Source organism: Etheostoma cragini, chromosome 18 (assembly GCF_013103735.1).
Source record: "Etheostoma cragini isolate CJK2018 chromosome 18, CSU_Ecrag_1.0, whole genome shotgun sequence".
In the NCBI taxonomy this organism is placed as follows: domain Eukaryota; kingdom Metazoa; phylum Chordata; class Actinopteri; order Perciformes; family Percidae; genus Etheostoma; species Etheostoma cragini.
In genome coordinates this window covers 9345725-9358702 of record NC_048424.1, presented here as the reverse complement: position 1 = coordinate 9358702, position 12978 = coordinate 9345725, and the positions used below count along the sequence as shown (strand labels likewise).

General features: G+C 41.4%; 1 protein-coding gene across 3 annotated transcripts in view; it reads right to left on the bottom strand.

The window, feature by feature from the left end:
• utrn (utrophin) overlaps positions 1-12978 on the bottom strand; it is a 140861-nt gene that overhangs the window by 74862 nt on the left and 53021 nt on the right. For all 3 annotated transcript variants that reach the window (XM_034900315.1, XM_034900314.1, XM_034900316.1), the window contains 16 exons: positions 12348-12485; positions 12098-12190; positions 11707-11877; positions 11346-11518; positions 9813-9963; positions 8776-8951; positions 8271-8406; positions 7628-7777; positions 7237-7389; positions 7033-7134; positions 6727-6847; positions 5992-6209; positions 5694-5811; positions 5242-5447; positions 4178-4332; positions 3830-4019 (listed from right to left, as the gene is read on the bottom strand). In XM_034900315.1, the coding sequence (XP_034756206.1) occupies positions 3830-4019; positions 4178-4332; positions 5242-5447; positions 5694-5811; positions 5992-6209; positions 6727-6847; positions 7033-7134; positions 7237-7389; positions 7628-7777; positions 8271-8406; positions 8776-8951; positions 9813-9963; positions 11346-11518; positions 11707-11877; positions 12098-12190; positions 12348-12485 (2451 nt within the window). The remainder of the gene's footprint in view (positions 1-3829; positions 4020-4177; positions 4333-5241; positions 5448-5693; positions 5812-5991; positions 6210-6726; positions 6848-7032; positions 7135-7236; positions 7390-7627; positions 7778-8270; positions 8407-8775; positions 8952-9812; positions 9964-11345; positions 11519-11706; positions 11878-12097; positions 12191-12347; positions 12486-12978) is intronic.

Genomic DNA, 12978 nt, shown 5'->3' with positions numbered 1-12978 from the left:
TTTTTACTGCCACTGATCCAAAGAGAGACGGAGAGGGGATGAGTAAGAGAAAAAGGAAGCGAGAGATAGTACTCCTTTTAGACCACAGAAAGAGAGAGAGAGAGAGAGAGAGAGAGAGAGAGAGAGAGAGAGAGAGAGAGAGAGAAAGCGGAGAAGAAAATGAGGAGAGAGCAGGATCAAAAGCAGCGGTGTAAGTGATGACAAACAGCCTCTGACGAGAAGGTAGAATGAAATTACGCAAGACTACCCAACAGATCAATGAGCGAGAGACAAAGACAGAAACCAAAAGAGAGACCGCAAAAGAGAGGGAGAGAAACAGAGCGAGAGGAGACTGAGCGAGAACTCAAATGAACAAGTGCACAAATGAGACGCACACACAGAGTTGCAAAGAGGGAGGAGTTATTTCAACCTTCCAGGCTTACTGGAAGTAAATGACCCATTCATTTTCTGCCTTGGCAATGTCGGTGACGGACCGTTGGAGCACTTCCACAGCTTGGATGGACATGAAACTCTCCCGGTTGAATCATGAGAACAAAAGCTGATTAACCGTATTAGAAAAAAACTGTCTCTTTGATAAAAGTCTAAATTATAAGCCTGTGTACTTAAACACGTGCATAGACATGTAAACAAGGAGACCTTTGGAAACATCCAATCACAGAGCTTACACTTCTGATTGTGTCCAAGTGTGAGAAAGAGGGATAGCACGTGGGTTAATGTGTTGTGTTTTTGTGGTCCAAATGCAGCTTTCAAAAGATTAAATGAGAAGAAAAGAAGGAGGCATAAAGGAAAATTGCAGATAAAAGATGAAAAAAAGGAATAGTGAGAACAAAGTAGAGCAGGAGGAGAGAAGGTCGGAGGGCAAGAGGAGAGAGATGAAAAGAGAAAAAAAAACAAGTAAAAGCAGACATAGGTGCACAATCAGCCGAGATTGACATAACGCAGCAGCTCAACTCCAGCAGAGTCACTGACCGCACAGTGTCACACTCATTTGGTATTTTAAGCCTATTCATGTTGTCTACGACTCTTTATCTTGACTTTTATTTAAAGTGCTGCTGAAAAAAACATTTCTTTCTCCCAACCAAGGCAAAGGGCATCTATTTAAAGTGTAGATGAAAACCTCTATATAACAGCAGCACGCTTCACACCAATGGCTCCCCATGACTATAACTCATGCATTTAAGATGAGCACAAACTGACACACATACACAAATAGTGTTTTTAGTGTAGCACTACAGCACTTGGTCCCTGCTTGCCTTCGTCTGTATAAAGATGAAGGGAGACCACGAGTCAGCGAGGAAAATCGAACACAAAAGTTCCTTTAAACCAACATACAGCTTACCTACGCAGCCAGCTGTAGTAATCATCATTTACCGACAGGCTCGTGCACAGATATACATACACAGTCACTAGGAGAGGGGATCATGATGAGCTTTATCAGACAAGGTTTAGACAAGGTTTAACTGGCTACAGCGTCTATTCCAGTCATTCCAGAGTATTGATTCTGCTTCACAGGGAATTACAAGGGAGACTGAGTGCTTTGTTGGCTCAGTCTTAATGGAACTGACGGAGCCGGGACCCAACTAAGAGGTCGCGGAAGCCATGTATACCTCTGCTGCTGAGATTGCTATAATGCACGCACCCGCACCCCAACACACGTAAATGTTGAGCTTGATAAAAGAAGCTTCTCCACCTTTGCACTTCTGATGCTACTTTTGCTGTACCTTCCACTATGTGCGCACGTGTGGTGTGGTGTGGTGAGGGGACTTATACAGTGAAACACGTACCACACATACTAGCTCTAGTAAGAGTTTGGTGACTTAATAATATGTACTATGAGATGATAGAAAATTAGTCAGAGGTAAGCATCCCTTTAATGTCTCTGGTTGTATTGGACCATTGCAGCCAATTTTGCTGATTAATGACCAGAACTGCTTTATGACAAGATTGGATTTTACACATAATATGCTCAATTCTGTTTCCAGATGATAAACCACACCACATTGTTATTGAACCATATATAGATAATGCAATAAAAAATAACATACTGTAACAAAGGTTTATATCCATATTTCCCACCTGTAAACCCAATGCTAAGATCATGAAATAATATTACAGTAAAGCACTTTAAAGCAACTATGTCTAAAAAGTGTTTCAAGTGTTCAATCTACCATAGTCAATAACAAAAAAAACACACACATTTCCCAAAGTGTCAATCTATTCATTTGACACCACCACAGTTTTATTTTCAAATGTCTCAGTTAAGTTTTGTTTAATATCCATTCAGCCACAGTTTTCAGGTGATTTCAGTTAATGCGCCACATTTGTATTTGTCACTGCTAGCAACCACTCACCAACTGTTGGCGTAATATAAAAACAGCAGTCAGAATGACAATGGCCTGTGGCCAAAAAAATTGTGATTAAAGTGACCCGACACTCAACAGCGGCAGAGCGGTCACTGTGAGTTCATAAAAAGGTTGTGGAGACAGCACACGTCCTCTCAGGCTCAAAGGTTGTCTTATCAACCCACTTTCGAGACATGAGTGAATCAGGACTCCAACTGAGACAAAGAGATAGAAAAAAAATGAAAACGCTAGACGATGACCCACTCAGAAAGATCTGGTATGTTGATGTACCAGTATTTCTTGAGATATCAGTCCTTAAGTGATACTAATATTAAATTATTTTTGACCACATTTACCACACACTTGGCATTGGATATTACTTTGATAGACTTTTTAGGAATATACTTCAATAGTATACAGTATGTGTCCTATTAAATGTTGAAAGGGCTTGACATTATGGATTATATTCAATACAACAAATATAAATTACTGTAACAGGCACATCAGAACTGTATTAGACCAAATCCACCCAAGGAACAACAATGAGCTCCAAAAGTCTCTCAGCCTTACGTCCACACCAAGTTAATGAATCCTCAGAAACCTTTGTGGCCATTCATGCTGTGATTCACTGTCATTTTTCTCCATAACCTTGGCCTGCTTTAACAATTGGACAATGGAAATGGGAAGATGTGGCAATGTGGCATTCAAGACAACGAAACCAAAACGTTATTATTGGACCTAAGCTTTCGGTTCTGAAAGATGTATGACATTGCAGCAATTTCTCAGTGACACAGCGATTTATCAGAAGAGCAACAGGAAGCTCTCACACACACACACACACACACACACACACACACACACACACACACAAAATCTTTGACAATGTCTGAAGAAAAAAAAAAAAAAAAAAGGTTGTCCAAATGACAGCCCCTCAGTGCACAACCAACAAGAGATGAGGAGGAGACTTACAGGGTCAGCATTTAAAAAAAAAAGACCTTTCAGCTTCTACTATGATGTATTAAAAAAGAAAAGAAAAAAAGAATATTAGTTCCTGTTTTATCTGTTGAAAGGGAGAGGTGAAATGATTTGGGGATTAAAATGTTACATAAAACAAAGGATGATGTGGGTCAACAGATCCCTGAGGTAAGGTCTGGATAAATGACAAGCTACTGGGAGGATGTGCAAGCATACACAGATGCTGAATTCCCAAGCATAGGACAAGAGGATCAATGAGCCGCACTAAATGCATACAAGCACTCACACGCCCTCTGTATGCCCTCTCATTCACACACCTTAAACCAGCCGCCTACACGTGGATGCACCTAAAAACACCCCTGCCTCAGTCCTTTTGGTGAAGGGTGCATTGATGAAGGATGACACTGAGATAATAGGCCAGCACTTGTGCAAAGATTTTTCTCACACACACACACACACACACACACACACACACAGACACACATACTTTCTCTATCTGATTACAGCCTTACCTCCAGTTGTCGCCTCAGCTCCTTCACATGGGCGGAGTCCTGTGACAGGTCTTCCCTCTGGGAGGCGTCAGCCAGAACGTTGACTGTAGTCTCTGCCTCCTGGAGCCATTTAAGGAAGGACTCCAGCTCCCTGAGAGACATCTGCAGGCCCTTCAGTTCACCGTCCAGCTGGCCGTGGCGATCACTCGCCCTGACAATCAATACCAATGATTTAAATATGGGACTATACATGTAAAAGACTTAAGTAAAACTGCAGTTACTGCATGATTAAATACTGGCAGCAATATCAGCCCCTCATGTGACACAATCAAACTGTATGTAGAGGTAAACAGGCGAGTTTGTGCGCACCTATTATTGATGCTGTTCCACGCAGCGTTGTGCTTATCTGTGACCTCTTTGATTCTCCTGGTGTCGTCAGTAGAATACTCCTGCAAAAGATGATTGGACAGGTCGTTGAAGGCCACAACTGTAGATTGGCCTCGACCCAGGTCTTGTAGGAATGCCTGTAACAGAATCGACACGGTAGCATTAGTATCATCAGAACACTGAAAATGCGTCACGGTGATTGGCCCTGTTGGCCCAACGTTTAATATTATAAATTAGCATGCACAGTTTTCTATATATTGTTGTGGCTTAGTATCATCTTTCATTAGACATATTTCTATGCAAGAATATGTATGACCTTTTCTCTAAAAAATTAAACTAAACTAAATCTAAATTAAAATTCAGGCACCTAAAACATAAAGGAAAAGTGTTATTCTACTGTTCAGCAATCTGACATTGTTGTTTTAACCTCTACTTAATCAAGCAGGTTATATAAGACCCAACTTTTATTCATGAGGCCATATTATTATTTAAAATTTTGCATTAGCAAATAATTCATTCATATATGACCCCCAGGCAACTATTTCTTTAACAAAAGGTACACTTCACTATTTTAAATGTACAATTACTCATCGTTACAAGACCACACAAACCAGGAGCACAAAGCTGTGTATCTAATCTGCTGGGTTTCTGTTAAACTCAGTTGCCCTCTAGTGTTTGGTTCCTGTAATGTGACACTAGTGAGGCAGAATTTGTTTCTAGAAACTCTCAGACAAGTCATCATCTCAAATTAAAATGATGGATGATGTGGGGGTATGTTATTAGGTGTTTAAAGGCATACTGCAGAAAGGTGATTTATTCATTCCCACCTTGCACAGACTTATAAGGCTGTATAAAATGACCTCGAAGTAAAGTTTGGTTAAGTCGAAGACTTTTCTCTCAATTAGGATGGTGAGCAGACAAATTCCCTCGAGCATACAATATTTCTAGTCTACTGTAATGACAAGGATACAGAATCACAATACATGACCAGAGGAAGGACAGGCATTAGATACCTACAGGACATGGAGAGAAACTTTTTCCCTAACCTTGTTGTCAGCAAGCTGTTTAGTCAGGGGATCGCTGGACTGCTGAAGGAGGTTGTGGAAACGTCCTTCGTTGTGCCCGATAAAAGCATTCACCTCCTTCCTCTGCTCCTCCCACTGGTTGCTTTGACCAATCATGTTGTCCAGCTGCTGGAGCCGTGCCTCGACTCCATGCTGAGTGCTGTCCCACTGGCTGCGTACCTTCTCCACTTGTGACAGACACAAATGCATATTCAACAGAAGGACACAAACAAAAGGCAATGGCAGTGCCTTCAAAACAACACATTGTTAGGTAAGGAGCACAAATGTAAATTATGTAAATTATGTTAGCTAAAACCAAACCAACCATTTTTTTTTAAATACACTGTTTCTGTTGGAGCAGCTAATCTTTTATCTTTTCTTTTTTCCAAACTGTTCAATAGCTTTCTAGTGTAGTCATCCTGATTTGTACATACGTTTCTCAGTAATGGATGTGCGAACGTCCAGATTTGAGGTCTTGTTTTTGATGTTTTGTGCCAGGGTAAAAATATCTTCTAGCTGAGGGTGACGCTGTTCCAGGTCAATTTTTGTCACCTGCCAAGAACGAGGCACAAAAACACACAGGCACTGTCAGACAAAGTGTACAGCTCATATGTTCGTATTTGGCAGTTAAATTAGTCCCAAAAACACATTCTATTCCATCAAAAAATTTCACACCAAACAAACTTATCCACAACTTTTCTCCGTCTGTCCTCTCTACTCCCCATTTCTCACCTGAAGACGTCCCATAGTGGTCCTGATCTCCTCCGTGTCCCCTACAGTGACAATATTAGACTTTAGCATCTGTGTAATTAGGAGAAGCCAGTCTGCCAGTTCAGTGGCTGTTTCGTTGAGGTCGGTGGGCGCCACAGTGTCCGGTGTGTGCGGGGTTTGGTGGTGGGGGTCCTCGCTCACCAGGCTGGCCATCTGCACAGCTGAGGGGACCGCAGACACTGGAGCAGGGGTGAAAAACGGCAGACAACTAAAGGCGAGTAATGTTGACAGATATAGCTTCTCTAAGGGGAAGATGTTAGAGCGAGAGAGGTAAATGATGGAATCCCCACTAAATTATGATGAAAGAGGCATCAGGGCTTGTTTTAATGTTTAGCAGGACTTTGTTGCTAACCTCATATTTGTTATTTCATCATGCATTATCATACACAAGATTAAGTCAAGCACAAAAAGGAATCTCAAATCTGCCCCTTGAGTATTTACTGCCTCTAATACAAGTGCATGTTTATATGTTTGTCGTCTCCTTTTAAGGAGACAATATTTCTTTTTCTCTGTATCATTAAAGGCTTAATACATCCATGGGACTGTGTTGAATCTTTTCATCCCTATACCATTGATGTATTATAAAAGTAAAGCTAGGGATACAGAAATGAAAAAAATCACAAATCTAAAATGTTTGCTAATTGACCCTATGACAATAAAACTTTGAACTTGAAGGGCATTCCAATATGTTTTTACCAAGCTGCTGGTGCTGGACAACATGTTGGTGCTGTGTCCATGGAGAGATGGGTGGCTGGAGAGATTCCCTCAGTCGACCGTCCAGAGCTTTCCAATCACCTGCCAGCTGCTCTACCTTACTCTATACGCATGAACACATATCCAATAAGAACGTAAAATGAATGACAAAATATCAGGAACAGTAAACAGAGTGTATCCAGCTTTTAATAAGAGCCAATTAAAACATGTGGTGATTTAACAAGCAATATTCTATAAATGATATGTTACAATTAGTCTTTATCAAATCATATTGCTATAAAAACAGACCTTTTCCTGAGGCAACAACTGCTGTCGTCTCTGTAGCTCTATAGAATGAGCCAGTAGGTCCTCCAGGTCCTTCTTTCTGTCCTTCATGGAAGCCTCCAGAGCCTACAACAGGTAAGAACAAATTTTCCAAAATGTATGTCCGTGATAAAAATGTTTTTAAGTGAGATTAGATGCGTTGATTCCCGTGATGTAGTCAGACGCTACCTGTGCTTGGCCAGGGCTCAGGCCTCTGGTCATGATTGTCTGGTGTGTGACAACAACCCAGTCTGTGAGTCTGTTCATCCTATCCTGGAACTGGGCATGGCTTTGCAGGTTTGTCTCCACCTCAGCCACTCTGTCCAACAACTCATGGGTCACCTGCAGAGAAAAGGGGGAGTACGAACATGTGTGAAAGCAGGAAGATAGACAGCAGAGAAGAAGTAAAAAGCAAATGAAGAGAAGAAGGGAGGACAGGAATGAGTTGTGGCTGTCACAGTGTTATAAAACGTGGCAAACATTACATTATTACAATGTTTACAGTATAAACCTTTAAGCTTTTACCCAAGACAAAAACTTTGAAGACAAGGCAGAATAATAAACTAAGAAAGGTTTGCACCTTGCTCCAGTTAAGATTGATGGCTCTCAGTTTGCCAACATGCTGATCTCTGCTCTGAAGGCTCACACTTGGACTGGCCAGAATCTGTGGTGCATGCTTGTTAACCCATCCAAGACGTTCATTCTGTTGATCTATTTCCTCGGCCAGGGCCTGCAAGGGAAAAGGCACTGTTACTTAATTGATTCACAAAGATGGGTTGATTTGTCAATGTAATAACAAATTAGAGTCAAATAAGTGAAGGAAAATCAAGAACGTAGTAATACAGTTGTTCCATATAGCCAAACAACTATTCCCAATGTATCTCCACAGAGCAAAGGTTTGGCTGAGGTTGTTGTCAGTAAGGAATGAGGATAGAAAATATTGCTTGTATTCCCTTCGACAAAACTGCATTGTTCAAAACAAGACGTGTGAGAGTAAAGTTCTCTTTGTGTATGTTTACTAAGTTTGAATGGTGTAGCTTGTGATTGAGATACAGAGAGCATCTTGTGGATATAGGGAAGCAAACCGGTAAAAAGAACACAGGCAAATATATTCAGAGCTGACCAAATAAAATAGCTGAATCTTCCAGCTCTAAAGCCAAAATAGAAATCTCTACGCTCCCATGAATCACACTAACATGAGCATGTTTTGGGCCTTGCTGTACCTTGAGTTCTTTGAGGTTGTTGTCAGTGGCAGTGACGGGTAAGGAGCTGACAGCTTTTTCTGCCTTCTCCAACCATACAGCCAGCTCCTCACGTCTCCTCACCAGGTCTGACAGGGCCGGGTCTCCTCCAGCAAGCCTGTGCACACAGACACACACACACACAGACACACACAGACACACATTATTGTACTCCGATTAGGATCTCCATTTCCCACAGGTTGCGGGCTTTATCCTGAAATTTACATTTAAATTACTGTTATAAACTGATTGACCACACTGATAATGTTAACCTGCCAAATACTGATAAAGAAACAAAGACCGTTAGGGATGGAGAGGAAGCGCTAACCTCTGTGCTACATTATACTGTAAACCAAATGTTATACCGTATAGCCAAGACAGCAATTATATCTATCATGTGTCTGAATCCACATTTGACCACATCCACTAAATCTTTTCAATTGATAGGTGATGTAACATCCCTTTTGTTTTCCTGAGAATATATTACCTGCGCTGTCTCTCAAGGACATGGCGGTTGACAGCTCTCAAACGCTGACTGAGAGTGTCTAGCTTCTCTTCAAGCAGGGATCCGTCTGGGGATGACAGCTGCCCAATTATCTGCTCCCCAGTATAGGTCAGTTCAGCCAGGACAGGCTGGTGGCTGAAAAGACCTTCCTCCAGCTCCTAAATACATTCAAAGGATTGAAAGAGAGCAGGAGCACAAAAAAAGGTGGATTAGGGGATCGATCAAACAGCATAAGCCGATTTACTTAGGGCCAAATCCCCTGCTCTACTCCATCTCTCCAAGCAAATCTCTTGATTGACACAAACGCATGATTTGTGACACATCATGTTTTAAGCTGCCAAGTCTCTACTTCCACCAAGAGAGATTTAACTTGCCAAGACAGACCCGCAAAGCCGGGTGAGGGATTGTGAAGTCCGCTAAAGGGTTAGTCAGCTAATTGATCTCTCAATTCCTATCCGCTTGATCCCTCGTATCAATCTCCACTGTGAAAACATGTAAAAGAGCTGGGACAGCTAGAGCCTTGCAAATCACACTATTAAAGGTGTTAATGGCGCTAACGCAGCAGCTTCAGACAATCACTTTCCCCTTGGAAATGAAATTAGCGCTTTAAAAACCAAACAGAGCTAAATAAAAGGCTCTTTCGCATTTTACTTTTCAGTTCACTTTTCTCCATTTCTCACTCTGCATAACAAATAGTTGTGCAGTGTGTTTCTCTCTCAGGTACAGCATTTTTATCCCTTCAGGAACAAAATGCAATTATCTCTGGTATAACATTTCCAACCACCTAACTGCTAATGTTTCAAACATATTACTACTGCCCCATGGGAAGGTTTCAATCTTGCTTTGAGCTTGTAAACATTTGGGATTTTGTGAGTCTACATTTGACTAATTAAGCTTTACAATTACAAAGATTGAATGCCTTGAAATTTTTCTATGTCGTTAAAATATGTCAATTTAAGCAGTCACATGCACTCACACAGAACACATATTCAGACCTCCACGTGGTCCATCACACTGACCTCTTGGTGTTGTCGTGCAGCGTTCAGGTCCAGCTGTCCATCAGGGCCGACGCTCTCTGACAGCAGTGTCTCTGTATCAGTCAGCCACTGGTTCAGGTCATTCATGTCACAGTGGAACTGCCTCCACTCCTCTACATTGCGGTCAAAACTCCTGCAGCAGAATAAAAAAAAATAAAAATAATTTTACATCTACATTTACATCCAAAATTGTAAAGAATGTTTGTAATGTGAAATTGAAAAGGTGGAAGGAAGACTGAAAACATTTTCATCTTTAACGGAACTACGTAACAGGAAATCCGACAAACATTCCATATGCTTCAGTAAAATTGAAACAAATATAAGCCAAACATATAGCAAACACTGGTTGACGTGTTTCTTTTGTCTGACTAAACATCAAACACATCAAATGAAAAGCTCCACACTGTGGGAGTTCATTTTAAGTGAAGATCAATTTCCCTGATAGAGTGAAACAAATACTTATGGCAATTACCCAGCATAATCTTTTGTGTATTCATTTTTAAATTAAAGCTCAGTTAGTTTCGTAGAGTTCTGGATTTGAATGATGACAGTAGAATCTGGCTTTGATTGCTCCTTAATGACCAATTACAAATACTTTCTTTACTTCTTTGCTCTAGTTTAGGTACGAGTGGGCTTAATATAGAACAGAAAAAAGAGTTTTAAAAAGTGGCACAGTTGACCTCTATTAAACAGAAATGTCATAACAATCAGGAACCCCTGGCAACACATGAATGTTCACAGAAATGCTAATGAATAAATCAGCATAGACAGAGAGGCTGATTACACAAAATGCCTAAAATAAAAAAACAGATCTTTATCTCATTGATGGTCTGAATGAAGGCTATTTCCTCTTACAGCACCGCTTGGAGCCCAACTAATCTGATGAGAGACAAGGTGAGGAAATGAGTGCTGGATGAGCAATTTTACAAAATATATTCCATTCTTTTGATTTTAAATGATGCCCAGAAGTTCTTGTGATTACAAATGGAGAGCTTCAGCATTTGTGTGTAATCTATAACATGAGTTCACTAGTTTATTCTAGCTTGTGCACATACTGTACTCAGCAAATAAAGACTGTTATGCCCAAGGAATTGTGTCAAGGTCATTTAGTATGTGTGTGCATGTGCCTGTGCGTATGCGTGTGCGTGTGCGTGTGCGTGTGCGTGAGTGAAAATATGAATCGGTATAAGATTGTTTATGCCCAAGGAGTTGTTTTGATAATAATCAGGGTCAGTGTGTTTGTGTGTGTGTCTCGGGAGCTTGATTGTGTGCCATGGTCTATCTCTGTTCCTGCTGTCTCTTGACTAGCAGACAGCTGGCATCTAGTCCCTGCAGCTTAGACCACAATTCCTGACTCACAGATTTACACACGTTCACATCTTCACTTCTTTTCCCTGCGGGAACATTGTCTGTGGAATACTTATTCGAGTTTGATTCTACAGGTCAATTTTGGTTAATTAGTGTGTGTGCGGTGTGTACAGGTGTACTGGTTGTGTGTGAAGTTGGTGCACGCACCCTTTGCGGTGGTTGTACATGCGGTTGAGGCGGTCCCACTGTGCGTTGAGCTGTGTGAGGGCGTCTCCGATCATGGAAACCTCAGCAGGCGAAGCATCTTCGATGGCATCTGGCTGCCGCTCGTGGATCCCTGCAACCTGTTCACCAATACGTTCTAGATTCTCTTTAATATTCTATAAAAATACAAATGCATTATGAAGGAAAATAGAAAGCACAGTGAGAGAGGGGAAGGGGGGAGAAAAGTTCACACATGTCAGAATGATGGTAGAATGCTTAATATTAGAACACTATGTATACTTGGAAAGCTCTCCTTGAGCTGTAGTTGTTGTGACGTATACAGTGAAGATTTTTGACGACCCACCCTCAATGTGTCCTCCTGGCTTGAAAAGTCTTCGTAGAGCCCCCCGCTGAGCTCAGAGGAGTTCAAAAGCAACTCGTTGTCGGCCATGGCGAGGAGCACTTTGTTGATGTCCAACAGGTAGTCGGAGGGACTCAGCGAGGGAGTGCTGCTACGCTCCACTGAGGACATCTCCTACACCACAGATGAGGTGGAGAAAAACACAGGGCAGAAGGAAGAGAGAGAGAAAAACTGTATTAAAACCTATTGTGCCACATCACAATACAGCATGTCACATTATGCTAAAACTACACTACAGTCAATCCAATCAAGCACTTACGGTCAAAGACAACTCAGTGATTAAGGTAACATATTAGTTAGTGTCCATGTGCTTAAGCATGTATGAATCCCTCACCTTGGTTGAAACCTCTCTTATCTGTTCTGTAAAGCTTTGAGTAGACGATTCCACAGAGACTTCGGCCTGCCGGATTCGTAGCACCCTTAACTCCTAAAGCAGGCACGCACACACGCACACACACACACACACACACACATTAACTAAACCGGCAAACACAATACAACAGAGAGCTTTCTTACAATAAAATAAGATTCCAATACAGTATAAGCCTGGTTTAAGAGGACAACATATTTTTACTGCATTTTACCCTGTGAGCAGAATATTGGCTCTGCAAGCGGAGCAGTAGAAGTCTTAACTCCTCCCTCTGGCCATCGTCTGAAGTTTGCTGCAGCAGTTCTTCTCCTCTTCTCAGCAAGTCTTCCACACTGGCTTTCTCCTCATCCATCTGGTGCAGAGAGACAGACAGGTCAAATGAAGAGTTCAGAAGGCTACTATTCAGATCCAACTTATTTGGAGTTTTTTTTTGTTTTTTTAACAGCCATCTTGAATATGATGTTAGCATCGGATATAACTTACACACCAAAAACTGACATTAGCTGTAAATTGCTCCTTCGCTAAACAAACAACACGTTGTTCAGAGTGGAGACGATGTGGACGCTTCTCAGGAAACTACTGTTTAAAACACACTAAGAGCTTCCCGACTGGCAAACTGACCTTGCTGTGGACTGGTCAGGTCTGTTCAGGCAGTGTGTTTACCGTCATAAACCTTGATAACAGATTGAATTCCAGACTTGTTAGGCCTTGAAATGCCCAATCAAAGCTTTTATCACAGAGCAGCTTTATCTCATAAAACTTCAGAACGAATAATAGGAAACCGGGGGCCATTTTTAGTGCAGGTTTTCAAATTTCAGTGGAAAATTGCTTGAGCTGGCAAACCT